General features: G+C 38.5%; 2 protein-coding genes across 7 annotated transcripts; one reads left to right on the top strand and one right to left on the bottom strand.

The window, feature by feature from the left end:
* Positions 1-1,319: 1,319 nt before the first annotated feature.
* LOC108116999 (ecotropic viral integration site 5 ortholog) lies at positions 1,320-23,899 on the bottom strand. Of its 5 annotated transcripts, XR_001772871.1 has the most exons (10): positions 23,355-23,899; positions 7,660-8,087; positions 6,223-7,258; positions 5,744-5,858; positions 5,501-5,518; positions 4,450-5,117; positions 4,267-4,384; positions 4,105-4,203; positions 3,172-3,488; positions 1,595-1,704 (listed from the first exon to the last, which is right to left on the bottom strand). XR_001772871.1 is itself a non-coding variant. In XM_017229167.1 (9 exons), exons 2-9 carry the CDS (start codon positions 7,892-7,894, stop codon positions 1,567-1,569), a joined length of 2,427 nt encoding a protein of 808 aa, XP_017084656.1. In that variant the 5' UTR covers positions 7,895-8,087; positions 23,355-23,899; the 3' UTR covers positions 1,320-1,566. The 5 variants fall into 5 exon arrangements, 3 of the variants coding, with proteins under 3 accessions (XP_017084656.1, XP_017084665.1, XP_017084671.1); XM_017229167.1 differs by lacking the exon at positions 3,172-3,488 and having other exon boundaries at positions 1,320-1,704; XM_017229176.1 differs by lacking the exons at positions 3,172-3,488; positions 23,355-23,899 and adding an exon at positions 8,172-8,215 and having other exon boundaries at positions 1,320-1,704.
* On the top strand, positions 11,970-15,534 carry LOC108117028 (sphingosine kinase 1). Of its 2 annotated transcripts, none has more exons than XM_017229207.1 (2): positions 11,970-12,150; positions 13,013-15,534. In XM_017229207.1, the coding sequence occupies exon 2, from the start codon at positions 13,061-13,063 to the stop codon at positions 14,990-14,992; it is 1,932 nt and encodes a 643-aa protein (XP_017084696.1). In that variant the 5' UTR covers positions 11,970-12,150; positions 13,013-13,060; the 3' UTR covers positions 14,993-15,534. The 2 variants fall into 2 exon arrangements, with proteins under 2 accessions (XP_017084696.1, XP_017084689.1); XM_017229200.2 differs by having other exon boundaries at positions 11,970-12,417.

The following is a 23,899-nucleotide window of genomic DNA, read 5'->3' as shown; positions in this document are numbered from 1 at the left end:
TACATAACAAAGTTTTGTGACAACGTTTCGGCCATCTCTTAAACGCTAATCGAAACATATTACATGGATTTCTTAACTCTCTCTCTCTGCTAGCGGTTTGTCATGAAAAGCAAATCAATGGAATTACACAAATTAAGTTCATCGATTGCTAAACATCGGCTCTTAATCACGGTAAGTAACAAACCTAACAAAATGATATTCAAAAAAAAAAGTAATTAAAATATAAAAATAATATACATGAAAAAAAACATATTGCACATGGAAAACGGTTCAACCTGAATAATCGTGGAGAAAGTTATTACATCATTCGAAAGTTGACAAGCTGCCAAGATCTTACAAATCATACATTATCTGCTTTTTGAGAGTTATAGACAAGCGCTACGGGTTAACTAAGTAGAATATCGTAAGTAGTGTGTGAATATCGTAGTCGTTTATCGTAATATCGTTCTTAAACGGAGAGAGTACAGGGGGGGCATGTTAACCCCCTTTCTTCTCATGGTTCTTTCACATATCGTTTTAAACTATTTTAAATAGTTATATATTTTTAATTGTTTTTGTTTTTTGTGTTTTTTTTTTCAGTTTCTCATCTTGCAGTTCTCCCTGCTTTTGGCCACGCTTGTTACTTTGTCTTTCGCACTTGGTTTTAGTTTTAGTTTTTCGATTGGTTTAGCTTACTTTACGAGCGTTACAAAATATTCATTCCCGACAACGGTTAATATCATTCTACGGGTATCATAAATCATAATACAAATCAAATTGGTTTTCCCCAGGCACCTTAAAAACTGGGAGCTTAAAAAGGTTTCTGCCCTACTCTTCTCGCCTGGCCAAAGAACAATTTTCATTCGCTTAAAACTTACATTAAAAGTGAGGTTCGGGGAGGATATTTTCTTTAAGGGGGGTTTACATAAAATTCATTGCATTGCATATGTGCTATATATATTTTTGTATATATATAAATCTAGGGGATAACCAAGTGCCGATCTCCCAATTAGTTGCCATCGAATAATATACAAAGGTGTTTGAATAGAAAAAAAAATACAAAATACTCTCACAAAATATCGTTTCAAATTAGGAATTAGTTTTAAAATAAATAAATATGAGTGTGTTTCGATTTAGCAAAACATAACAGTAATAAAATTATTGCCAAAAAAAATAGTAATAGTTTAAAATAATTATCATAAAATATCCATATCGTAATAGTAATAATAATAGTAATAATAATAGTAATAGTAAACTTTAAACGAATATTATACATAAATAATATTGTAATGGGATTGCAACTCTTCTGCTCTTTTCCTCTTTTTTACTTCCACTTCCGCTTCCTCTTTTTTCCTTTTTTGTGATCACAGGCCTGCCAATATATATATATATATATATATCAGCTTTAGCTCTTTTCCCCATATATGTATATACATCATACATGAGTGTATCCTGTACTGTCCTGTTTGGGTTTCTCTCCACCTTCCACCTTCCTCCAACTCTCACTCTCTGAGCTTTTTTCCTGGCTGTGGCTGTGGCTGTGCTTGTTGATGGGTTAGGATATGCCCGATCTGACCGATCTCTAGGTTATGTAGATAGCTCTGTACTGCCACGCCTCACCATATTCAGATCATTGAAATCAATCTCGGTGGATTCTATGGATTGAATCGACGAGCTGCGCAGCTTGGTGCCAGGGAATTTGCCGCGACTCTTTAACGCCGTCAGCTATGGTTCGAAGAGATGTCATTAGTTTTAAGTTAGGTAAGATATAAGTTAGAAATAAGCTTAACGATTACAAGGCCAAAGCAATTTTGGTCATGCGGTGATTATAAAAAGACAGTTATTAGTTTATAAAAGAGAAAAAAGATTGTTAAAGATTCTGTTTACAGAGTTTGGCTTTTAAGCTCTTTAAAAAACATAAAATTATCAATACAGTTTAACAGTTTTACAGTTTTAGAATACAAATTTAACACTTTGAAACTTTTTTATAACTTGTAACTACCATTTAAAGCACCGCCCTAATCGTTTTGGCCCAGTAATTTACAAACAAGGAAAAACATAGATACGCTTACTAATAGATCTGATTAGGTGTTCGTGTTTGGGAACGTGTCTTAAATACCTTATCGATTAGCTGCTATGAATATGTCTGTTAGATAAGTGGACATGCAAGCGTGCAGAAAATGAATAATATTACAAAATATGCATTGCTATAAATCAGCGATCTGAAAAGGAAAACACTCCCCGCATTTCATTCAGAAAATCGAAATAAATAAACCAAAGCAAGGTCGCAACGCGAGCTCGTGTCAAAACAGCATCAAACTGATGTCATGTCAAGATCAACGATTAACGATCACTGATCACTAGTGATCACTAGTCATCACCAATCACAATATGTCATTACAAGTATGCAAAACAAACAACAGCGAAGATTGATGAAAATCAGGCACTTTCCATGGCAACATCTAACGGCGGATGCAATCTAAGTTCTAATGGCAGTGGGGAGTCATTGACCTTATTATTGACTTAAACTGAAAGCATAGGAAAGAGGTTCTACTAGATCGGAACTAGAATGTTTAGCGGTTAAATGGTTGGGGTATAAGCTCAAAGCTCAAAGCAAAAAGCTTTGCTAGTTGAGAGGGGAAATTACACTAGACTGCATAAGTTGGGAATTGATATGCACTTGTTAATGGTAGGTCTATTAAATGAACTTTCCAATAATTTCTATGATAAATTTTGGATATACTTAGATACTTAGACTAGAAAATATAAACCAAATCGATCTTAGATGCAGGAATTACAATTTTCAATCAGAAAAAAATAAGAAAACTACTAATTTAGAGGCAAAATATTTGATAGCTTCGTAAATATGGTAAGAAAAACATGAAGAAGCCTCTCAGAAGCTATAAAATATTTATAAATAATTATAAAAAATCAAATAAAGCTAGTCATAAAAGTTGTTTAAACTTCATAAACTACATTTTTACCATAGAAAAATGATATCCATGACATTGGCAGCCCAGAAACAAACTAGAATCATGCAGTTTTTGGGAGTATATCAAAACTAGCAAATTCAATAGCAATTATGACGAAAGATCTCGCAAGACCATATAGAACGTGCAAACTATGGGAAGGTCAACAAACGCTACAAAGGTTAAAGTTACTGAAATGGTTTTTTAGCAGTTTCATAGAGACCTGGGTATGTTGGTAGCTTGGCCTGCTGCTTGAGTTTGGTTTTTGTTTCGGGATTTTGTGTACTTTGAGAGAGATTAGAGGATAAATTGTGTCTTCAAATTGGGTTTCGCTAATTTGCCTTTTAAATATCTTCTTTTTTTTTTTGTTTAATTTTTAGTTTTTTTTTCTTTTGTTTTAGTAATTTTGCTCGTTAAGTTTCGTTTTTTTCATTCAATTGGTTTTGGTTTTCATTTTCAGTTTTTCAGTTTGTGTTAAGAATTAGTTTAGCTTATCCATTTCCACGGCTCAGTGTCGGGGCTGGTTATTGGCGTGGGATACTAAACAGCGAAACCAACAAAGGCATTGTTTTTGTGAGAAAGAAATTCAATGAGAAATACAAGATTATTATCTTGGCTTACAGCAGATGGGTTTGGGTTTCGAAAATCAACACAAAAAATCAAAATCAAACAAAAACAAAAAGTTTATACTGCACAGCCTAGCAAAACTTATAAAACTTTCGAAACTTGCAAGGCAAATCTGAAGATTTTGAAAGGTTGCAGATATCTTTTTTAGCAAGAGACTTCTTTGACTTTGTGATAACCCAAAATTCAAGGAAACCTCCTGCTAAATTCCATTTCTAAACCAAACAGCTTTGCCCTCAACTTTCAGCTGGCAAGCAAAACAGAATTCAAGGTGTGAGAATCGCCTGCAGGAGGCTATAGCGTGCTCCTCCAGATTGGTAATATGACTCGGATCTGGCCTTTGGTTAAGTCAGCTTAAGAGTGAGTGGGGTGTAGGGTGGCTGGGGTGTAGAATGTTATTGAATGTCGGCTGCTGCTGGCATTTGAATGAACTTAAAAACGAAAAACAAAAAACAAACGAAACCGAAACCAAAAGCAGTGAGGGATTAGTGGCAAATGCTCTGGGCAACTGGACTGTTTCAGTCTGGCTCACCTCCGCCTTCATGTCGGCCAGCCTGTCCTGCAGGTCGCGCACCTTATCCGAGTCATCCAGATTGGCGCGCAGTTCACCCTCGGCGAGCATCTCCGAGTTCTGTGAATGGAAAGGAAAAGGATTTAAAGTGGGTTGGAATGGTTGGGAAAATGAAGTTCTAACCTTGGTCTCTAGTCGGGAAATTTCCTGTTTCAGTTCAGCCACCGTTTGGCTTTGCTCGGTAAATTTGATTTTCACATTCATCAGCTCATCCTTCATGCGAGATTCCAGATCGGAGTATCTATGAAAAAGGTTTTAGTTTTGGATTATATAAACGGGTAACCAAGTTAAGTAATCTAGACGAACCTGTGCTGCTGCTCACGCGCCTTGTTCGACATATCCTTCTCCCTGGTCACGGCCATCTCGAGTTCCTCCTTGAGCTTCTTGTGCTCCTCATCCTGCCGCCTCAACTGATTGGTGGACACCTGAACCTGTGTCTCCAGCTCCATGACCTTAAGTCTTAGCTCCTTGAGCTCAGTCAACGTTTCCATTTCCCGAATGCGTGTGGTCATCAGCTCTTCCTCCAGCTTCTGGGTATGCTCACTACTCTTCGAGCTGTCAAAGAAGTTGGTCAGCAGCTTTTTGGGTGTGGAATCCACAGCATTGGTGGTGCGTTCACTTTCGCTGCGCTGATTCTCGGCCAGCTGACGCTGCCACTGGCTACTCAGCTCCTGCACCCGCTGCTTGAGATCCTTGAGCGAGAGTGAGGCCTCGGCCTCGCGAAGTTTGCTAGCAATCAGTTCGTCCTGCAGATGGGCCACTGAATTGTCGGGCGTCGTCTCCCGCAGCGTCTTCTTATCCTCCTCCAGCTCCTCCACCTTGGCCTTGAGATTCCTAATCTGATCCTCACTTTCGGCCAGACCTTGGCGTACTTTCACCAGCTCCTCTAGGAGACACGAGACCATCTCGTCGCGCTGCTTCAGAGCCTCCTCCTTCATGCAGAGCTCGTCAATGGACGACTGCCGGGAGTTGTTCTGAATGTGGGTTAAGAAACGAGATTAGTTTAAGGTGTTCCTACGAATATTCTTAACTTGTTTAGGGCATGCAGAGTGTGTTAGGTTGTTAGCCATGAAACGAATGCGTCTACATGGGTGTACTTATCCTAGGTTAGACTTCTTTACATACGCAGACAGCAACTTAATCTGATTAGCATATTTAGAAGCCAAAAATCAATAGGTTATAGCAATTTCTGGGCTTACTGGTTAAAGATACAAATTTAGGTTTTCTATTTTCTGTTTTTTTTTATGTATTTTTACGTCAAAACCATAAACATGCAAGAAGCAAAAATCAACCGAACGGCATTGCTTTGATTCAAACTACTAAGCTGAGTTGCGTGAGCAACCTATAAGATACTTACGCTGTCGATGGATACATTCTGTTTGTGATTTGAAAATTGATTTTGTTTTTGTTTTTTTTCGGATTTAAGCGAACATTTTTTGTGTGTATTGAATTTGAAGCACCACAACCATAAGAAATCAAATAAAATAGAAAAGAATACAGAAGATTAGCAACATATTCCGTTTTAGTTACAGGACAAATGACCGAGACAGGGGCTTCTTTGATTGTTAATGGACTTTGGTCACACTAAATCTATACTCACATTCTCCTGCAGCCGCAGACTCAAGCCGCGCACCTCCTCATTGGCATTTTCCAGCTGGTGGGAAACCTCCAAGTAAGAGCGCCGCAGCTGCATCAGCTCGGTTTGAATGGCATAGCTGAAAAATAAGTTTCAGAAATCTCCCATTAGTAAGACGTTAGATACTGTCAATTAGTAAGCCTGATTAAGTTGGAATTTCTTAAAAATTTTACATTCTAAAAATATTTAAATTGGAAAAATAAGTTCTAGACGTCATTAAAGTTATTTTTTATACAGAAGATAGCCTTTTATCTTTGTTATTTTTATGTTTTTAAATGTTTTTTGAAAAAACAAAGTATCAGAAAGTCATTAAAGTTGTTTTTTAGTTCAAAAAATTCCCTAAAATAGTCACTGCATTGAATGAGTTTTGAAAATAAGCTAATCACAGCTAAGTTCCTCCAAGGAAAACCCCTTAAATAGGCTTTCATATCCCCCTTCCTCACCTAGTTTCCTCCTCCTCAGCTCTGGACACCTGGCCACGCACCAGGCGATCGGCCAGTTCAGCGCTCTCAGCCTCCAGCAGCTCATTCCGCTGCTTCAGCAGGCAGTTCTCGCGTCTCAGTCGCCGCAGCTCAGCCATCTCCTCCTGCTCCTTCTTCTTGAGGTCCTGGTACTCCTTCTCCATCTTCTTCATCCGCTTGGTATTCAGCTTAAGGGAGTAGGCCAAATTAAAGAAGCCCTCGACATCGGCCTCCACACGACCGGGCAGCTCCTTTTGGAAGAACTTAAGCATGGCCTCCATGTCCAGGCAGAGCAGCGTTTCCTTCCCAGTGAGAAGCAGGGCCAGAGCTACCTTGAATATGAACTCCATGCCCTCGCTGAGGAAGACGTCCATGATGCGACAACTTAGATTGACATTCAGAGTGGTCGTGTACAGGGTGAGGAACCAACTGGAGGCGTACATGGTCGTTTGGAAGCCCTGCTGCTGGAAGTGAATGTGCATGTCGGGTATCTGCTCCTGCACCAGATTCTCCAGCTGGTACATGCACAGGCCCAGCTCCGACATGGAGGGCTTGAACATGTGACGCATTCGATGCTGTTGCATGATCTGCACGAGCACGGCGAAGGCCTCCTCCTCGGGCATTTGCATCAGCAGCAGACCCACAATGAAGCCCGAACCCTGGCAATAGCCAACCTCTCGATCGTGCAAGGAATATGCCTTGATCACATTGAAGAGTGCCTCCTGCCCGGGACCATCCTTCTCCTTGAAGAACTCCACCTCGGGATACGTACGGGCAATGTCCCGCCTGATCACCTTCTCGCAGGCACTCGTGGCCTTAATGTACTCCGCATACTGCTTCTTGTCCGCCTCGGCCGCTCCACTCAGCTGCTGCCAGACGATCGCTCGGAAGTGATGGGGAATACCACGACGCACTAGCTCATTGACGCAGGGATTCTTTCGCTTGAGAGCTCCCTCCCAGTCATTCAGGATGGTGGCCCACGTCGTCCAGATGTCCTCTTCGGCCACCGAGTTTCCACCTGTAAGGAAAACCATATCAGTTAGTTACCCATTTAACTTTTGTCAAAAACGAGAACTACCCCAATAAGGCATAACAACTCTTTCTTCACGAACTGAAATCAAATTTATTTATCTATTTTTGAGCTGCGCGTTGTTTTAGTCATCGATTTTGGTCAGAAACTGATTTAATATTAGTCACTGCCAGCAGTCAGCATTTACTTAGTTATCACATGAAATCCCCTATCGATAATATCTCTTAAAGTGGATTTTGCTATAGAATGATTACACGGCGATTTTGTTTATGTTAACTCTATATATTATGAAATTTAGTTTGTGGGTTGCTTTTATCAATTCGATAATGTGGGAATCTAATAAGAAAATCTACCTAAAAAGTAAACCTAAAACCTAAACTAATACTTACTCGACGTTAGGCTAATCTGACTCGTGTCCGAGTTCTTGCGACTGTGCGTGGAGTGGAGAGAGTTAAGGGACTTGGCATCGCTCTCGATGAGCTTGTTGGCCGCCTCCAGCTTGGCCAGCAGATCCATCTCGGAGGTGGGCAGATTCTCTTCACCGGGTAGTGCTCCGCCCTTCACCACATCCATTTTCGCTTGGCTCTCGGCTGATGAGGCAGTGGTCGTTGTGGTCAGGGTCATCTTCTGACGCAGAACGACGACGCGGCTCCGTTTCCTCAGTCTATACTCTTCTTCTCGTCTGGATCTTCAGGCCCTCTAAGCTTAACCTTGCCAACAACAAGATCTTGTTCTAATATTCCTCTCAATAAGCAGTGTTTTTAGTCCTTTGGCAGTTCTTCTAAAACCGCCACATGATGCTCCCAATTCGCAGACACTGTAAGAAATAGAGTTTAAAACTTATCAGTTAGTAGAACATTAACTAAGAGACTTCAATGGTTGATAGCGAAACTGAAGTTACCGGAATTCGAGGGACCAGTGAAATGAACTCCCCATCGAGATCTGGCATGTGCCACATAATGGAAATACTACAAAATATATATATCTGTATATAGTACATATATATCTAAAACAAATAGAAGCGAGTGCAAAGTATTTCAGTCTGTTTGCCAGCCTCTGTGTTTTTGTTTTTCTCTTGTTTTGTTTATTATTCGTGCGCCCTACAAAACCCGTGCTTATAAAGGGGGGCGGCGAGGGGGCGGACCTGCAACCGAACAATGGAAAAAGCTGTCAGGGCTTTCTGCTGATTGCCTTGGCCCTCAATTTCTTCCCAACGGGTATACTCAACTTTACTAGATCAAGTTTAACTTTCTTCTTTTTCACTCTCATTAACCATAAAAAACTAACTGGAAACCATAGAAAAGTAAGGGATTTGTAGGTAATTATGAGAACTAATAAAAATCTAGAATTTATAGGTTTAATTTGGAGTTATATTTCCATTCACAAGTTTTGAAAACCTTCTTGATCTTTTTTAATTAAAATATTTTAACAAACTCAAAAATTTTTCACTCTAAAAATCATTTGAAAAATTCGAATTTCTTCAACTTATTTAAAACACTTCAACTGCACATGATTACTGTGATCTTACTGTATTTGTAAACTAAAAACCAAAACCAAAGAGAACCCCATACATTTTTTATCAACACTTTCTGACTTTTCTAGCTCTCTGCCTCTGCCTCTGCCTGTCTCTCTCTCTGGGGAAAAAAACAAAATAAATCCAAAAGGAAGTTCAAACTTGTTAAAAAAAAAAAAAAAAAAAATGAAAATAAAAACAAAGAAGTTATCAATTTGGAGAGGAATAGATTGTTGGGCACGGGAAGAAAGCAATAGAAGACGCAATATTGTTTTTATTAGATTGTTAATAATTTAGCCTTGCTGTTCGTCAGCCAGTCTCAGGCTTCTCTTTTACTGATAAGTTTCACATTCCGTATTTGGATTTAATTTAACCAATCAATCAGTTTGATTTCAATGCAGTAAAACACTGCGGTATGTTCTTACTTTTTATCAGTTTCCTAATAATCTAAAGTTGATTTTTCCAATAATCCAACTTTACTGATTGTAGGAAAAGTGAAAAATTGATTTCCTAACATTACATTCTAGCAACTTTTATTCCCTCAAAAGGCACATACATATATGATTCTGACACCTAGAATGATCTTATCTAAACGGATCAAAATTTAACTTTCTTGCTGATAAGCAAGGCTGTCATCTATAAAAATATCACTTTCGTTTTCCAAAGATTACTTTGGGTAACCAGACTGCACTTAGTGAGTTGTGAAAATAAAACAAAAAAAATAGTTAAACTATTCATTTTAAGTTTAAATACTTAAGAAACTTTGTAATTATCCCCCCCATTAGTAGTTTAATTTCCATTTTACACATTCGCTTAATGGATACACTTGTAGTCCATCAGCTGGCATTAACCCCATCTGAAACAGCTGTCTATATCTGGAGGCACTCTGAGCCGCCTTTGGGTTTGTGTGTCTGCTACGTCTGGCCATTATCTAATGGATTCCTCTGGCCAGACAATGCCCCCCACCCCCTGCTCCCCTCTACCAGAAAGTGGCTCCTGCTCTGGCCGCTCTCAATACAATGGAAAGGCAAAGTAAATTCAAACAGATATGTAGGTCAGGAAACGATAAACAAGCCAATGGAATATACGGCTTTTCGTGAGCAAGTGCATTCATATGTTTGTCTTTATACAGATATAGATATAGATATATAGACATATATATAGGTACAGTGTAAGTGGTAAGCTTTTGAGTGGCTCCCTTTTTTTTTCAAATGATAAATCAAAGTTTTTAAGACCAATAATCGAGTTATAATTAAACAAAGAGCTCGGCTGTTTGGTCTTGCCTTAATGGTCTGATTCACTTTAGGTGCGAACGCCAGAAACCTTTCATGAATCAGTCAGAAACAGCGTTTAAAATCCATTAAAAATTCCATTTTGGCGTGTCTACAAGGCGTATTTTACAAGGCGTATCTCTCGATTTAACTACAGTAAAACGCAGGTAGGTAAGTCTCTTGCGTCAACACTGCGTATACTTGATGGGCTCTTAGGTGTGTTTAAGTAGAAGTAGAAAAAACCAAATTTTTATTGGCCATTTTAAAGGCTTTTTTAAAAGTTAGGGTTTGGTGTGAGCTTAGGAAATATTATTAAGTTATTATTTGGAATTTTTAGGGGTTTTTTTTTAGCCCAAATTTGTATCAAAGAAGAAGAGCTAATAAGAGCATTCATTTGTGATTCAGAAATAATATTTTTTAGCCTAAAAAGGCAATAAAAGCTAGTATATATGTACATTACTTACTAATTTGCCAGATAATATTGTAAAAATAAAACATTTCCTTAATTTCAGATAAAAAAAACTTGTAAACAATGACACAAAGACTTGAAATTTGTAAACAAATTTTGAGATAATTAACACTTTAACACTTTCCGAGTAACCACTGTAATATATACATATTTGACCAAGAATGACCACTGCCTTGCAATCTTTATTTGGTTTACTGATATCAACAAACGCGTTCGCAGTTTCAAAGCCAAAACAGAAGAGCTGTATAGACTCTGTGCACCTGCCATCAGAATTTGATTATTCTCAAGAAATTGCGATTTATTTATGGCAAGCCCTTAAAACCGTAAACTGACAAGCCATATCAAGTTGAACCCAAGCAAACACCTGCCTTATGATTCTGCTGAAATGCTTACTTTCGGGTTTGATTTCTTGGCCAAACATCATTTATGCGGGGAGTGTGAGTATTAAATGTGACATTTTCGTGCGAATTGTGATCAAATGAATCACTATCATTAGGGCACATGTTGTTGGGCGATAAGACCTGAAGACCAACATGACGTATACGCAACAGGTGCCGCAATATATCCCCCATACCACATGCCTACCCACTGTTTTATTACTCACTTATCCCACCCCGAAATGATCGATTAAAACAATAGAAAACACACACTGTTACGACCACTACTGATGGGGTTAAGTGGCGTTTTAATGTCGATGTAAGCAAACAATTGCATTGTCGGTACATTGGGCATTGCATGTGTACAGTGCTTCCTATAGTTGGGCTTTTCATATTCGAAATTTACATTTTTATTGCATGCAGAAGGCTAGCATTACAGTGGGCATACGAAAGTGTGAACTAATATCTATACTCTTTAGAGAAAATAATAGAATTCCTAAGCCTTTTTAGCCTTCTCTATAATATATTTTAATATTATTATTATAATTCATAAATATTCACTTTTTTCTTTTACCAACACACAATCCATCTTATCGACTACCCACTGTACTCCAGAGAATGAAAGAATGCAATATTCTCACACATTTAACGAAAGGCAATGCCAAAAAGCTCTCGTTCCAAAGTCAAAGGCAAATTGTTCAATTGCAGTCCTACACTGAGCGAAACTCAGCATAAAAAGTAAATCAAATACAAGTAAACACCAAAATAAAAGCAGAAAAAGGTGGCACAAAGATAAAGACAACTGGCAAAGGCAGCCAACCAGCCAACGAACGGTAATATCTCATCGATACGATACGTGTTGATTAGATTTCGACATGAAAATACATACGAAAGAGTACAGAAAGAAATAGCAAGTGTGTGTGTGTGGGGTGTTGTTGCTGCTGGCTTTGTGTATGTGAGAAAGTAAAAGCAAAGTCAAAACCAAAAGCAAAACCAGCAACAGCAACAACACCAACAACAACAGTGCAATCGTAAAACCAAATCTCCATTGAAAATAAGGTTAGTTCACCCTCGCGATTCAGAGTTTCAGTACGAATTGTCGTGTCAAGCGCACAGGAAGCGATCGCAACCCGGATCGGATTGGATCGTATCGGATCGTACTATATAAACCTATATCTTTTCATATAAATTTATAACGCAGACTTAACAGTGGTGAACAGCGACGATCGCATGTGGACAAACAATTAAATGTAATGCCAAACAAAAATAGTAAATATTAATCGGCAATGACGAGCAGAGTTATCAAGAGAAAAAAAAAAACAACAAAATAACTCTTAATTTAATCATAACAAGAACGACTAACTAATAATTACTAAATATAATAATCAAACTATGTTCTTAAAAGGCCATAAACTTAATTTTTATGACAAATACAAATTTAATTTTAAAAACACCACAACAAGTAGTCGACATATTCCAGCAATTAATAACCAATAAAATTCTAGATGACTTACAAAGTAATAAAAAAAAAATGGAACATATGTTTTCTGTGGCTGCTGATAACAAGCTAAAAGTGACTGAGAAACTTTCCTAAGCTATGAGCAATAAACCAACGCTTACAACACTAACAACAGCTTAAAAATATTTCGTTTATCATTGTCTTGTTTTTTATTTTTTGTTCTCAAAAACTGAGTAAAACAAAGAAATTGACAAAACAAAGAAAACGAATTCGGCAAAATTCTAAGAAAGGAACTCAATCATTAACGGGTTTAATACGACTTAAATAACGCAAATGGAAAAGTTTTTATTTATTTCATTTTTGCCTTGAAGTGAAATCGCACGCCAAGCTTTGAAATTTTCGACACACATCGAAAGCAAATAGAAATAATTGTATATAATTTACTAAGACGAAAACCAGTTTTCAAACTCCAATTTGGCATAGATGAGACCAAACTAATAATAGTAAAAGCCAACGCAATAATATTAGTAACAAAAATACAAAAAAAGAAACACCGAAATAAACGAGTTTTCAAGTTGGCAATTATTATACATTTTTTTCGCAAATTTCTTTTATTTTTTGTTTTTGTGTCTTTTTATTTTTTGCATGTGAAGACGACAACGACAAGGTCAAAAAGAAGCGCTGGGAAAAAACGAGCTAACATGACGGCCAACACAGCAGACGATCTGCTGGGTAATGGTGGACAGCAGCAGGAACCCTCCACGCCCACTTCGGATACGGAAATGGGCGCTGGCACGACCACCGAACTCAGCGAGATCTTCTTCGTGGACAACAGCCGTCGCAAGCAGAGCATTAAAATCCAGGTTAAACTTTGCCCGGAAGGAGTTTACCTGCGTCGTGAAACGGACGAAGATGATCATATCAACGAGCAGTTGATAAGGATTGATGATATCATTGGGTCGCGGTATGGACCACGCTTGAAAAAGAGAGCCAGAGGTGGTCTCAACTCCTGCCGGAATCCAAATGTCCCGGGTCAGGAGACGGAACCCGAACCAGATAGCGACAATAGCGCCTATCTGTACATCTATGCGTATTTGAAGAAGGAAAAACCACTGAGACGAGTTCAAACCCTCAGGATTCTACGATTCCGATCGAGCAATGACTATAGTGTCAATCTACAGACCGCAGAGCAGTGGCATCACACGATTCGTAAGCACAAGCGTGGCAATGGCAGTGCTTCACCCGCCGATTGTGGCAAGCAATTGCTCATCTTGCTGAATCCCAAGTCGGGTTCGGGGAAGGGACGTGAGCTGTTCCAGAAACAAGTTGCCCCCTTGCTGACAGAAGCCGAGGCTCAATATGATCTACAGATCACCACTCATCCACAGTATGCCAAGGAGTTTGTGCGAACCAGGAAGGATCTCCTGGAACGCTATTCTGGCATTGTTGTGGCCTCCGGCGATGGCCTGTTTTACGAAGTATTGAATGGCCTTATGGAACGCATGGATTGGCGCAGAGCTTGCAGGGAATTGCCACTTGGCATCATACCATGCGGCTCTGGCAATGGTCTGGCCAAGAGTGTGGCCCATCATTGCAACGAACCCTATGAACCCAAGCCCATACTCCATGCCACCTTGACTTGCATAGCCGGCAAAAGTACACCCATGGATGTGGTTAGAGTGGAGCTGGCGCCTAGGGATAAGCACTTTGTGATGTACTCCTTTCTGTCGGTGGGTTGGGGCTTAATAGCCGATATCGATATAGAAAGTGAGCGGCTGAGATCGATCGGAGCACAGAGATTTACACTGTGGGCCATCAAGCGGTTAATCACACTGAGGACCTACAAGGGCAGGGTGTCTTACCTACTGCCCAAGAGCAGGAAAGATCAGGAGCCACCCGTGGAGACAGCCAAAGAAGCTCGAGAGATGCCACAAGGGGAGAAGATGCCATCATCATCAATACGCTCCTCACTGCCACTGAATGCTGGCGAGTTTCGGGATTTACCCGAGGAAGATGAGGCGGATCCGGATGGAGAACAGTTTGCCGATGCTATATCCCTGGATCGTTCGGTTTATCGACAGCACGTCGACAGCTGGCACTCGGCCATGTCCCGCAGAACGGCATATTACTCTCTGGGAGGACCAAGTCTGCGTTCCAATCGCAGTCGAATGAGTTTAAGTCAGCGCATCGAGGCAGCCAATGCGGAGTTTACGGAGAAGGTACCAACGGGTACGATTCCGGGACTGCAGGTGCCGCTTCAAGGTACCGATGGCTGGGTCTGCGAGGATGGTGACTTTGTGATGGTCCATGCCGCCTACACTACTCATCTCTCCTCCGACGTGTTCTTTGCCCCAGAATCCCGTCTAGACGATGGCCTTATCTACCTGGTAATCATCCGAAGTGGCGTGAGTCGCCATCAGTTGCTCAATTTCATGCTAAGCCTGAATACTGGCACCCATCTGCCCATCGGTGAGGATCCCTATATTAAAGTGGTGGCCTGCCAGGCATTCCGTATCGAACCTAACAGTTCTGATGGCATTCTGGTTGTGGATGGCGAACGGGTGGATTATGGACCCATTCAGGCGGAAGTTATGCCCGGCCTGATCAATGTGATGACCACCAGTGGTCAGTAGTAGTGATCTTATCCATTGGCCTAAACTAATTGTTAAACTAACTACATTCAGTGAATGTCGCTTCTTTTTTTGTAGTTTATAACCAGTTATTTTTGTAGGAAGCTCTTTTACTGAATTAAAAAATATTCTTAAAAAACTGTTAAATCATATTTTAAATGCAAGTTTGAGCTGTCCTTGCTAATCCATAGACATTCTTCAGACCTTCTTTCTATAGAAATCATACTCTTTCTATATAAGTTAAGAACTATTTTTCAATAGACATTATTAGCTACTAAAATTCATCTAAATGCTGTTATCTCTGTTTCTATTGTTAGTCAAATCACCCATTCTCATAGTTCTGAATCGCAATCTGTAAGTTTTCCATCCGCCCATGTATCAAAAAGCACAAAAAACACAAAAAACTTCACATTATGCACTTAAGTAGTTGCCTAAGTTGGTTTCTAATAACATTTCTTTTCTTTTTTTTCCTAATCGGTCGATAGTGTTAGTTATTATAAGGACCCTTACGTAGACGAATAAAACAAATAAATGTTATAAAAAGACGGTGGCCAGAGATTATGAGGGTACAAGTGCTACTTGGTATTTGGCAGGTGTTTTGTTGCCGTGGAAACGATTTTCTTACTTGTTTCTTTTTTTTAACTTTGTTAAACCAAAAATAAGCTTTTGCAAATCCACAAACATACAATAAAAAAAAAGGTGGCGAATCCGCGGTCTTCGCTCATCCGGTTGCATGCCGATCTTTATCGATATCAGAAAAACAACAACAACAACTACAAACTGGGACCTTGAGGGGCCTTCAAATCACCTACACGAAGGCAAATGGAATCGCACCTGGTCGATGTTCAAGTGGGGACTTCATAATTGTGTTAATACAAACACCGATTGGCCAAGATTAACCCTGAATAAAAAATAAATTAATAAATACCGCTTGCAAGGGATTACGATTACCCAGCAGAATGGAAAATTAACACCTAGAAACTATATTTGTATGGTAATGATAGTGATAGGTGTTATCATAAACAAAGTTCAACGAGAGATCATAGTTTACTGCATAAATAACAAAGTTTTCCAAAGGAAAAGCTTCTACAGATATATTTTCAGTACTAACTTTTCATTTTTCTCTCCCTCCACATCAGACTTGGGATTATCTTTGACAGGTACTCAAACAAGCTGATCGAATAAAACGTTTTATATAAAATGACATTCGAAAATGGTAATAAAATCGAAGATAGAGCCAGTGACAAAAAGGGTATGGCTGATAGTCAGTGTACCAGAGAGGTTTCCATTAATATATTTGGTTCATAACCGCTTATGTAGACGCGTCTACTGTGGATCCATTGATAACACCTTTACCTCTTATCAATCCACACACACACACACATACATAGGGCACTTAAGGTGTTAGAAATATCTACGATTTCGGGGTATACTTTTAGGCCAGACGTTACTTCGTTTATATCGTGGAATGAAAAATAGGAAAAGAAAATTGGGGACACTTGCTGTCAAAAGTTTTTGTTGACGTCACAAAAGTGAAACACGAGCAAATTTAACCTGATTTCCGATCAATGAAAATCGATAAGTATGTGTGTCGATAAATTGACTGCCCACTAAAGTTTTCATACTTTTAGGCTGCCGAAATTTATGTGACAAAAATATGTAGTTAAGTTTTATTTCTATTAATATTTACAAAGCTATTTAATGATTTGAATTTTATTAAATTATTATCTTAGATATATATATTTATGTTAATAATAGAAAGCATTACAAAGTTTTACAACTTTTAAGGGTTAATAAGAATCTATTTCTGGCAATTTGTGATGATTTCTCAGTTTAACCAACAAAACCAAACTAGAAAAAGATATAAAACTATATTTATTTTAAACTTCATCTTTATCTAGATACCACTGTACTTTGTCTCTCTTTGTCTCTTTGTTTTTGTTTTTGTGCTGAATTGGCAATTCAGTAACATTGTTCCACTGACGCTATCAACTCGAGGCAAAGATAATTGCGACAGCAACAAATCGAGCAAAAATAATGCCAGCAGACAAGTGTATATATATAATCGAGAGAATAACGATAACTAATTGTTGTTACAGTCTGTTAGCAGATGTTAACATACTGCTAGCCAGGCCATTCAAAAGATAGCCCTCTGAAAGCTAGTTAATGGATCTTAATAAGACGGAAAACGAAAAACAAAAGCAAATAAAGTTTTCCAGCTTAAATGATTGAAACCGCTCCATGACACAGAGGCTAAAAAATTATATATATATAATTTTTTGCATGGTCTATGAGCTAGCTGGCCCCTTAATTATTAACGCCCACTGAGGGTTCTAAGACCTCTCAAGTTTCTACAGCCTTAAGCTCGAGTGCAGAGGCATATAAAAATGGATATATACATGAGCATATGTATATGGCCAGCATATATGTGTGCTGGTAGATATTTCTGCACTATTTCCAGTCTAATTCATTCATAAAAAGTTCTTCACATTTCGCCTTCTTCTACTGCTTCTTGTTGTTCGCAGTCGGCGGCTTTCATGAGACTTGCTAAGAAATATTATAAAGAAAAAAAAACTCCAAGCCGACTCATGGCTTTAGCATTATATATGCACACAACCGTTAGTAGACGGTGGCACAACCCACAGATGGAAAATATAAAAACACCATCGCTATTTCCGATTATTTTCTGGGTATTTAATGCCAAACATTCGCTTTGTCGCACAGGTAAGACTCTTTCTGACTCATCTTGGCATTTCAAATGGGCCTTAAATATATTCCAAAAACTTGTTTACCTCTCCCTTTCACTATGCTTTTCGAAAATGTATCTTTGACCGAATTCTGTATGGTAAATATATATATCTTTTCTAAACCAGTTTAGCATCTTAATTTGAACTTTAAACAACTTATATTCTTTACAAAAGAGAGCATTGGAAATTCGTGAAAAAGAACGTGCCTCATTGCAATGTTATTTTTTATTTTATCTCTGCGGCTTGTTTAATATATTTAACTGCCACGACGACCGCAGTGCCATCTGTTCCACATCCTCTTCTTTTTCACTCGCATCTAGTATCGTGCGTATGACCAATTTAAATGGACCCCACTGTACCAGGCGATTAGTCAGAAACCTGATGGTGAATGCTTTAGCTAATGACAGAGTTTCGAACAAATCACAATTTTGCTCATTCGCTGTTTTTTTTATTTTTTTATTCGATTTGGTTTTATTTTGTTTTGTTTCCCGATTTTTGTTTGTTTTTTTTTTAGTTTTGTGTTTTTTTTTTGCCGGACAAAATGAATAATACATGGGTGACCACCGCCGGGCACGACAGCATTTAGCGGAGTTCATTTGTTGGCTTGCTAATTTGCGCACGCACACATACTTTGCAATTTGCATCTGCATTTCTTAGCATTTGCATTTGCATTTTTTAATGCATCTCGAGTCACGCCCTCGAGCCAAATGCCCCATTCGGTACAGTGGCAGCCATGGTTATAAGGCACATTCCGCCATGCCACAGACTCCAGCAGATTAGAGAGTAGAGGGAAAAGTCACATATCTTTGTTTGACATTTATCTGGTTCTATTTTATACATTTTTATTAATATCTTTTTTATATTTGTGAAGCAGGCTTTGTTTAGTTATCTACTTGATAGCCTTTGATCACGATTTTTGGAATATAATTTGTGAATTAATAAGCAACTAACCCGTTTGAGAATCTTTCCTAATATCACAGCCAGTCGCTGTGCTCCGCATTTTGTCCCCAATGTAATTTAAGGCCCAATCATCAAAAATTCATGAATGCCACGCCCACGAACACCACCCACTTGTATAGTACACAGATACACACGAACACATACATACATACACACTTATAGAACCAAGCCCTGAGTTGGCCAACTCTCATTAACCCAATTTGAATTGTTTACTCATTGGCTATCTCGTTCCGACGCACTGCAATTGAGCCCTTGGCAATGGTGTGACGTCAGCTACAGTAGGCATTGGATTAGATGGTAATTGTTAGGAAATTCAATAACTATATAGCAATATTATTTTTTGATATTTTCATTTATCTTTCAGTTTTTTGCTCGCAAGACCTTAAACCTTAAATAAGTTTTCCCTTTTCTCTAATATTTTTTTAGCTGTTATGTAGACCAAGCCATAGTTTAAACATTTCCCTTATCGAGCTACCACTGTATGCCGGTAGTAATTTCAAAATGCATTTACCTGTCTGCTTGCCACAATTAGTGGTAATGCTAATGTAATAATGTAACTCCCAAGTGTCGCCCCGACTCGAACTCAATTTCCCTTTTTATCGCCAAGTGGAAAATACAGTGGAACTCTGATAGAGCACTACAATAACCGCAATGCACAGTGGCAGGAAGAGGAAAATAGAAACCCTGAGGGGGAAATACAAGAGGGCATTACGATAAGAATTTCCACGATTTCTTCAATCAGCCAAAAGACGCACTCCGATCGAGCACAATTTTAAGATTTCAGAACAATGAAACTTTATCGCATTTACAAATGCAGTCAGAAAAATAGGATTCGGTTTAGTTTCGGTTTTATTATAAAGAAATTGCAAGTTTTTCTATTATTTAATAATTGAAATTTATAAGTTATAAGATGAGTTATTGGTAATAAAGCCACAAAATTTGTACTACAGTGTTTTACAAACTAAAACATCTTGTAAACTGATTTCCAACATTAACAGTCCTATTATTTTTACCGCTTTTGTAGTGCAAGAGTAGTGGGTTAAATGGGCGGCTAGATGAAATAGAGTCAAGCAAAGTGGAAATATGAAACAAACGGAAAAAGCAGCGGCAAAATGAAATTATGAAACACAATTCCCCTGAGTTTTTAGCCGCCCCACGAAAGCCCCTGCTGGCTCCCAACTCATTAACATAATTTATTCAGCAACTGCTGCTGTATGCTGCCACTGCACTTGGAAAAACTAATGCCAATATCTTGCCTTGTTTTTCATTTCGAAACTCAATGAAATGATTTCTTGTTAGAACCAAAAGCACTGACCTTTAAGCTAACTCATTTTGATATGCAAACAAATTTAAATGCCAAGTTTAATTCCTCGATTAAATCACTTAAAAATTCAATTTGATTTTTCAAATTGATTTTTCTAATATCTAACAGTGTACTAATACCATTGTTGTTTCAGTTGCTATTGGCTGAAATAAACGAACTATACATTCCCAGTAGCATTCACAAGTGCTCCAATAAAAAGTGTTTTCAACGCAATATTTGAGCCGTTTTGGATTTCAACAGCCGCAAGAAACCGAAACCGAAACCGAGACTCAAATTGAAATTGAAATGGAAATGGAAACAGACGAAACTCCTTCAGTTCCGAGCAATAATACAAAAAACAAAAACTATATGTGTCTGCAATTGCTGTTGAATGACTGAAAAGATACATAGATATCTATCTATATACATATGAGGAACGGCCAAAACTCCTACAAATAAGGAAAGAAAACTGGCTAAAGAAACAGCAAACAGCAAACAGCTAACAACAACAAACAAGCCGACATTATTGTCGAAACTGTAAATTCATTGCTTCAAATCGGGAATTTTACCAAATACAGTGGGTATTCGATCACAATGGATGTACAATTTTGAAAAAATATTTAATATATCTTATTTTAGTTATGTTTTAGCCCCTAAAAGAGAACCCTACTTAATCATTGTTAAGACAATTACTAAGAAAACATAACCAAATTATTATATTTCAAATATTTCTCTCAACCACAGTTGGCTTAATTAATGGGCATTCACTGTGGACCACAAAAAATACCAGCACGTCTGCATGGAGATTGGCACACATATCGGGAATCGCTGAATCGTTATTACCACTTCTGTTGTTACCTGATTTTCGATGCTTCGGGGCAGGTAAATCTGGTAAGTCTACGGCTGGAGGAGTTGGTCACAATACCTTGGCTCTGACTGTGCTGATGCTGGCTGCCGTCCCATTGTTGTGTTTGTGTTTCGATATTTCTTGGGTCTATGGATTTGATGTTTTTTTTTGTGGAAGCTTTTGCCTGAATTTTTACATAACGGCACTTTTTGCCTCCCCAAAAAGAGATGGCAGACAAAGGGAGCTGCGCAATCGCAAAAGACAGCATGAGGTTGTCAATCGTTTATGAAAAAAAAAAGTTTATACAAAAAACAAATTTAAGAGGAAACCACTAAATAGTGATAAAGTAAAGCCCCGCTAATTAAAGATTTCGTTGAACCCAAAAAAGAAAGAAAGCTTTCAACTCGATCATGAACTTGACTCCATTAATTAGTATTCAATTAAAGTAATTAATATACAAATTCTTTGCAAAAGATCAATGGTGTTATAAAATAATGATAAAAGAGGAAGAAACGTCGCTTTATTTGTTAGCCTTTTCTCCAGTGTTTACTGTAATTTCCCTGCTGGCTTACTTAATTTGCGTTTAGTTTGGTTGCGCGAAAACGTGTTGGCAAGCGCTTGTTATGATCCGTTAAAAAAAATATATATGTATGTATAAAAAAAACGGCTATAGGGAAATAGACGACTCAAGTGCAAATTATTTTTGACATATATTTTTCGCTGCTTTTGCGGCGAAGGTCGAAAGCAACATAATAACTAACAAACAGCCGCCAAAATATCATAAAACAATGCAAATAACGAAACATGGCAAAAACACTTGAGCAGATAGTTGAAAAACCCGATAAATGGCAAAAAGAATTCCGTTTTGGAATAAACCGAAAAAAAAAGTAACTTGACTTTTGTTATTATTTTTTTTCTTCTTTTGGCAAGAGAAGGCAGAATGAAGGCTATCCTGCTCCAACCTTCTGCGAGATAATGACGGATGATACACCCCCACACCCACAGACAGTCAACGAAATTTATGATCATAATTAACATGACGATGACTTTCTGCTCCATGTGTTCCACTAGTTTTAATGCTCATGATTTAAATAAATAGCACAACAGAAATTTGAATAAGCACGCAACATTTCCCCACACACACAAAACCCAAAAATACTGGAGTAAGATGTGCCTACCACAGCAGAGGTCAAAGGATTAGGTCTTTTGACAACCTTTCAATTAACATAAAAGAAGTTTTAAGTGTTTCGATTGTAAATTCATTTTTATGACCATGTAATGAAAAACTTTAATTTCTGCTTTTACCTCTTCCCTGCTTTTACTCATCTTTAAAATCTCAATATCATCAAGTCGAAACTGACAGAAACCAACAATCTGCACGTAGATTTAATCTACATACGGATGAAAACCAAAAACAAGCTTATCACAAACCGACAGATGAACAAAAGTTCACTAATCTTTGAGCTAATTTCAAGGTAGTTCGTTATGACATATATTTTTAGACGGCAGACGGCACCCATTACGGATTACCTCAGATTAACTGAGCAACTATTTTTGTCTAACAAGAAATTTCTTTCCATATTTTATCCAATAAGACATACTAATTTCTTTAACCAGACTGTCTGTCGCGTCTACGTGGGCCGTGTGCAAGGTGGCAACGCTGCGTGCAAGGTGTCGCCGCGGTGGCAATGCGCAGGCGCAGAGCACGCCAGAGTGAGATGGTGCTATTCACAGTGGGCAGTGCGAACCAAACTCGGCTTGCTACGTTTTTGCTTATTGGAAAATTATTTCCATTTCTCAATAGCCAATGTTTACAATTACTTTTAGCTACTTTTTATAGTTCATGTTTTAGTAGCATCTGAGCAACATAGCTTTGCATCTTTAAACATTAACTATGTTTATTTTCTATAACGAAAACTGACAGATAACTCCACTGTACGTAGGACCCACAAAAGTGGGTGGAAAGTACAGAAAAGGAGAGGCAAGCAAGACAAGGTTACAACACAACAACAACGACTGCAGGGCAGAAGCAGCAGCAGCAGCTGATGTGGTGGGTGTGGAAAAGGGATGTGGAAGTGGGCAAATGGGAATCGCAATAAGAATGGAAATGGAAAAAGGAAGGGCAGGACTGCCCTGTTATCATTGCTGTTGCTGCTGCTGCTGCTGTTGTTGTTGTTGCTCACCCACCGAAGCTGTGAAGCGATGATGAATGATGAACGATGGACAATGGACGCTTTTTAATTACATTAATGCGCGAATATAAAGCACATAAAATTTGTACCAGTTTTTCTTTTGCTGCTTCGCTAATTTGTAAAAAAAAAAAAAGAGCAGCAAATCACACACACACCCATGCAGGCCAAAACCCACATAGACAGCGAAAGAAAGTTTCTGTATTTTTTCTCACTCCATTTTTCGTTGATAATGTTTACATACACACGTAGAGTTTTTCTACGAATGAAGACGAGGAACAACCTCACATAAAATATAAATAAAGATGCTGGAACTTACCTCGTCTTCTTCTTCTGCTTCTGCGGCCACTGTGAATGAACCGTTAGGCTGAAACGGGGGGTGGTGTTAGTGTGCTGCTGCTGCTGCTATTGTTGCGGCAGCAACAAATTGCCGTTGTTTATGGTGTTTTTTCTTCTCGATTTCCTCAGCCAGACTTTTGCCACATCCGATTAGATCGATGACTCGCGATCAACTCATATCCGATCGAGAATCGTTTGCATTAACTTTAAAATACTCGAAAATTTTGACGACACCACCGAACTTTTTGCTACTGTAAACGTCACACAGGCACACAAACACACACACGTATACGCACACACCTCAACGGCAGCAATTCTTATTGTGTTTCACCGCTCTCTCTTTTTGCTGCTGTTCTTGTTGACTTTATTTATTAATTATATGTATATTATCTTTAAGGGAGTACTTCAATTCAATCACTCTTTATTCATCGGCCGAATATTGCACTGGAAAAAAATACAGCGTTCGATCGACGACAGCGATTTTACGAATGTTTTTTTTCGCCCACTAAGGGTATGACCATAATG

Source organism: Drosophila eugracilis, unplaced genomic scaffold (genome assembly GCF_018153835.1).
Source record: "Drosophila eugracilis isolate 14026-0451.02 unplaced genomic scaffold, ASM1815383v1 contig_498, whole genome shotgun sequence".
NCBI lineage: Eukaryota > Metazoa > Arthropoda > Insecta > Diptera > Drosophilidae > Drosophila > Drosophila eugracilis.
The sequence above is the reverse complement of the archived record's forward strand: the minus strand, read 5'-3'. Positions and strand labels throughout refer to the sequence as shown.

What these genes read in the sequence shown, in the direction of transcription:
- LOC108116999 (XM_017229167.1), bottom strand. Translation starts at nt 7,894, where the DNA reads ATGACCCTGACCACAACGACCACTGCCTCATCAGCCGAGAGCCAAGCG. An exon ending in GCTGAGGAGGAGGAAACTAG is followed by an intron (nt 5,859 to 6,222) that starts GTGAGGAAGGGG and finishes CTTATTTTTCAG; the next exon opens with CTATGCCATTCAAACCGAGC. An exon ending in TGGCCGACATGAAGGCGGAG is followed by an intron (nt 1,705 to 4,104) that starts GTGAGCCAGACT and finishes TTCGAACCATAG; the next exon opens with CTGACGGCGTTAAAGAGTCG.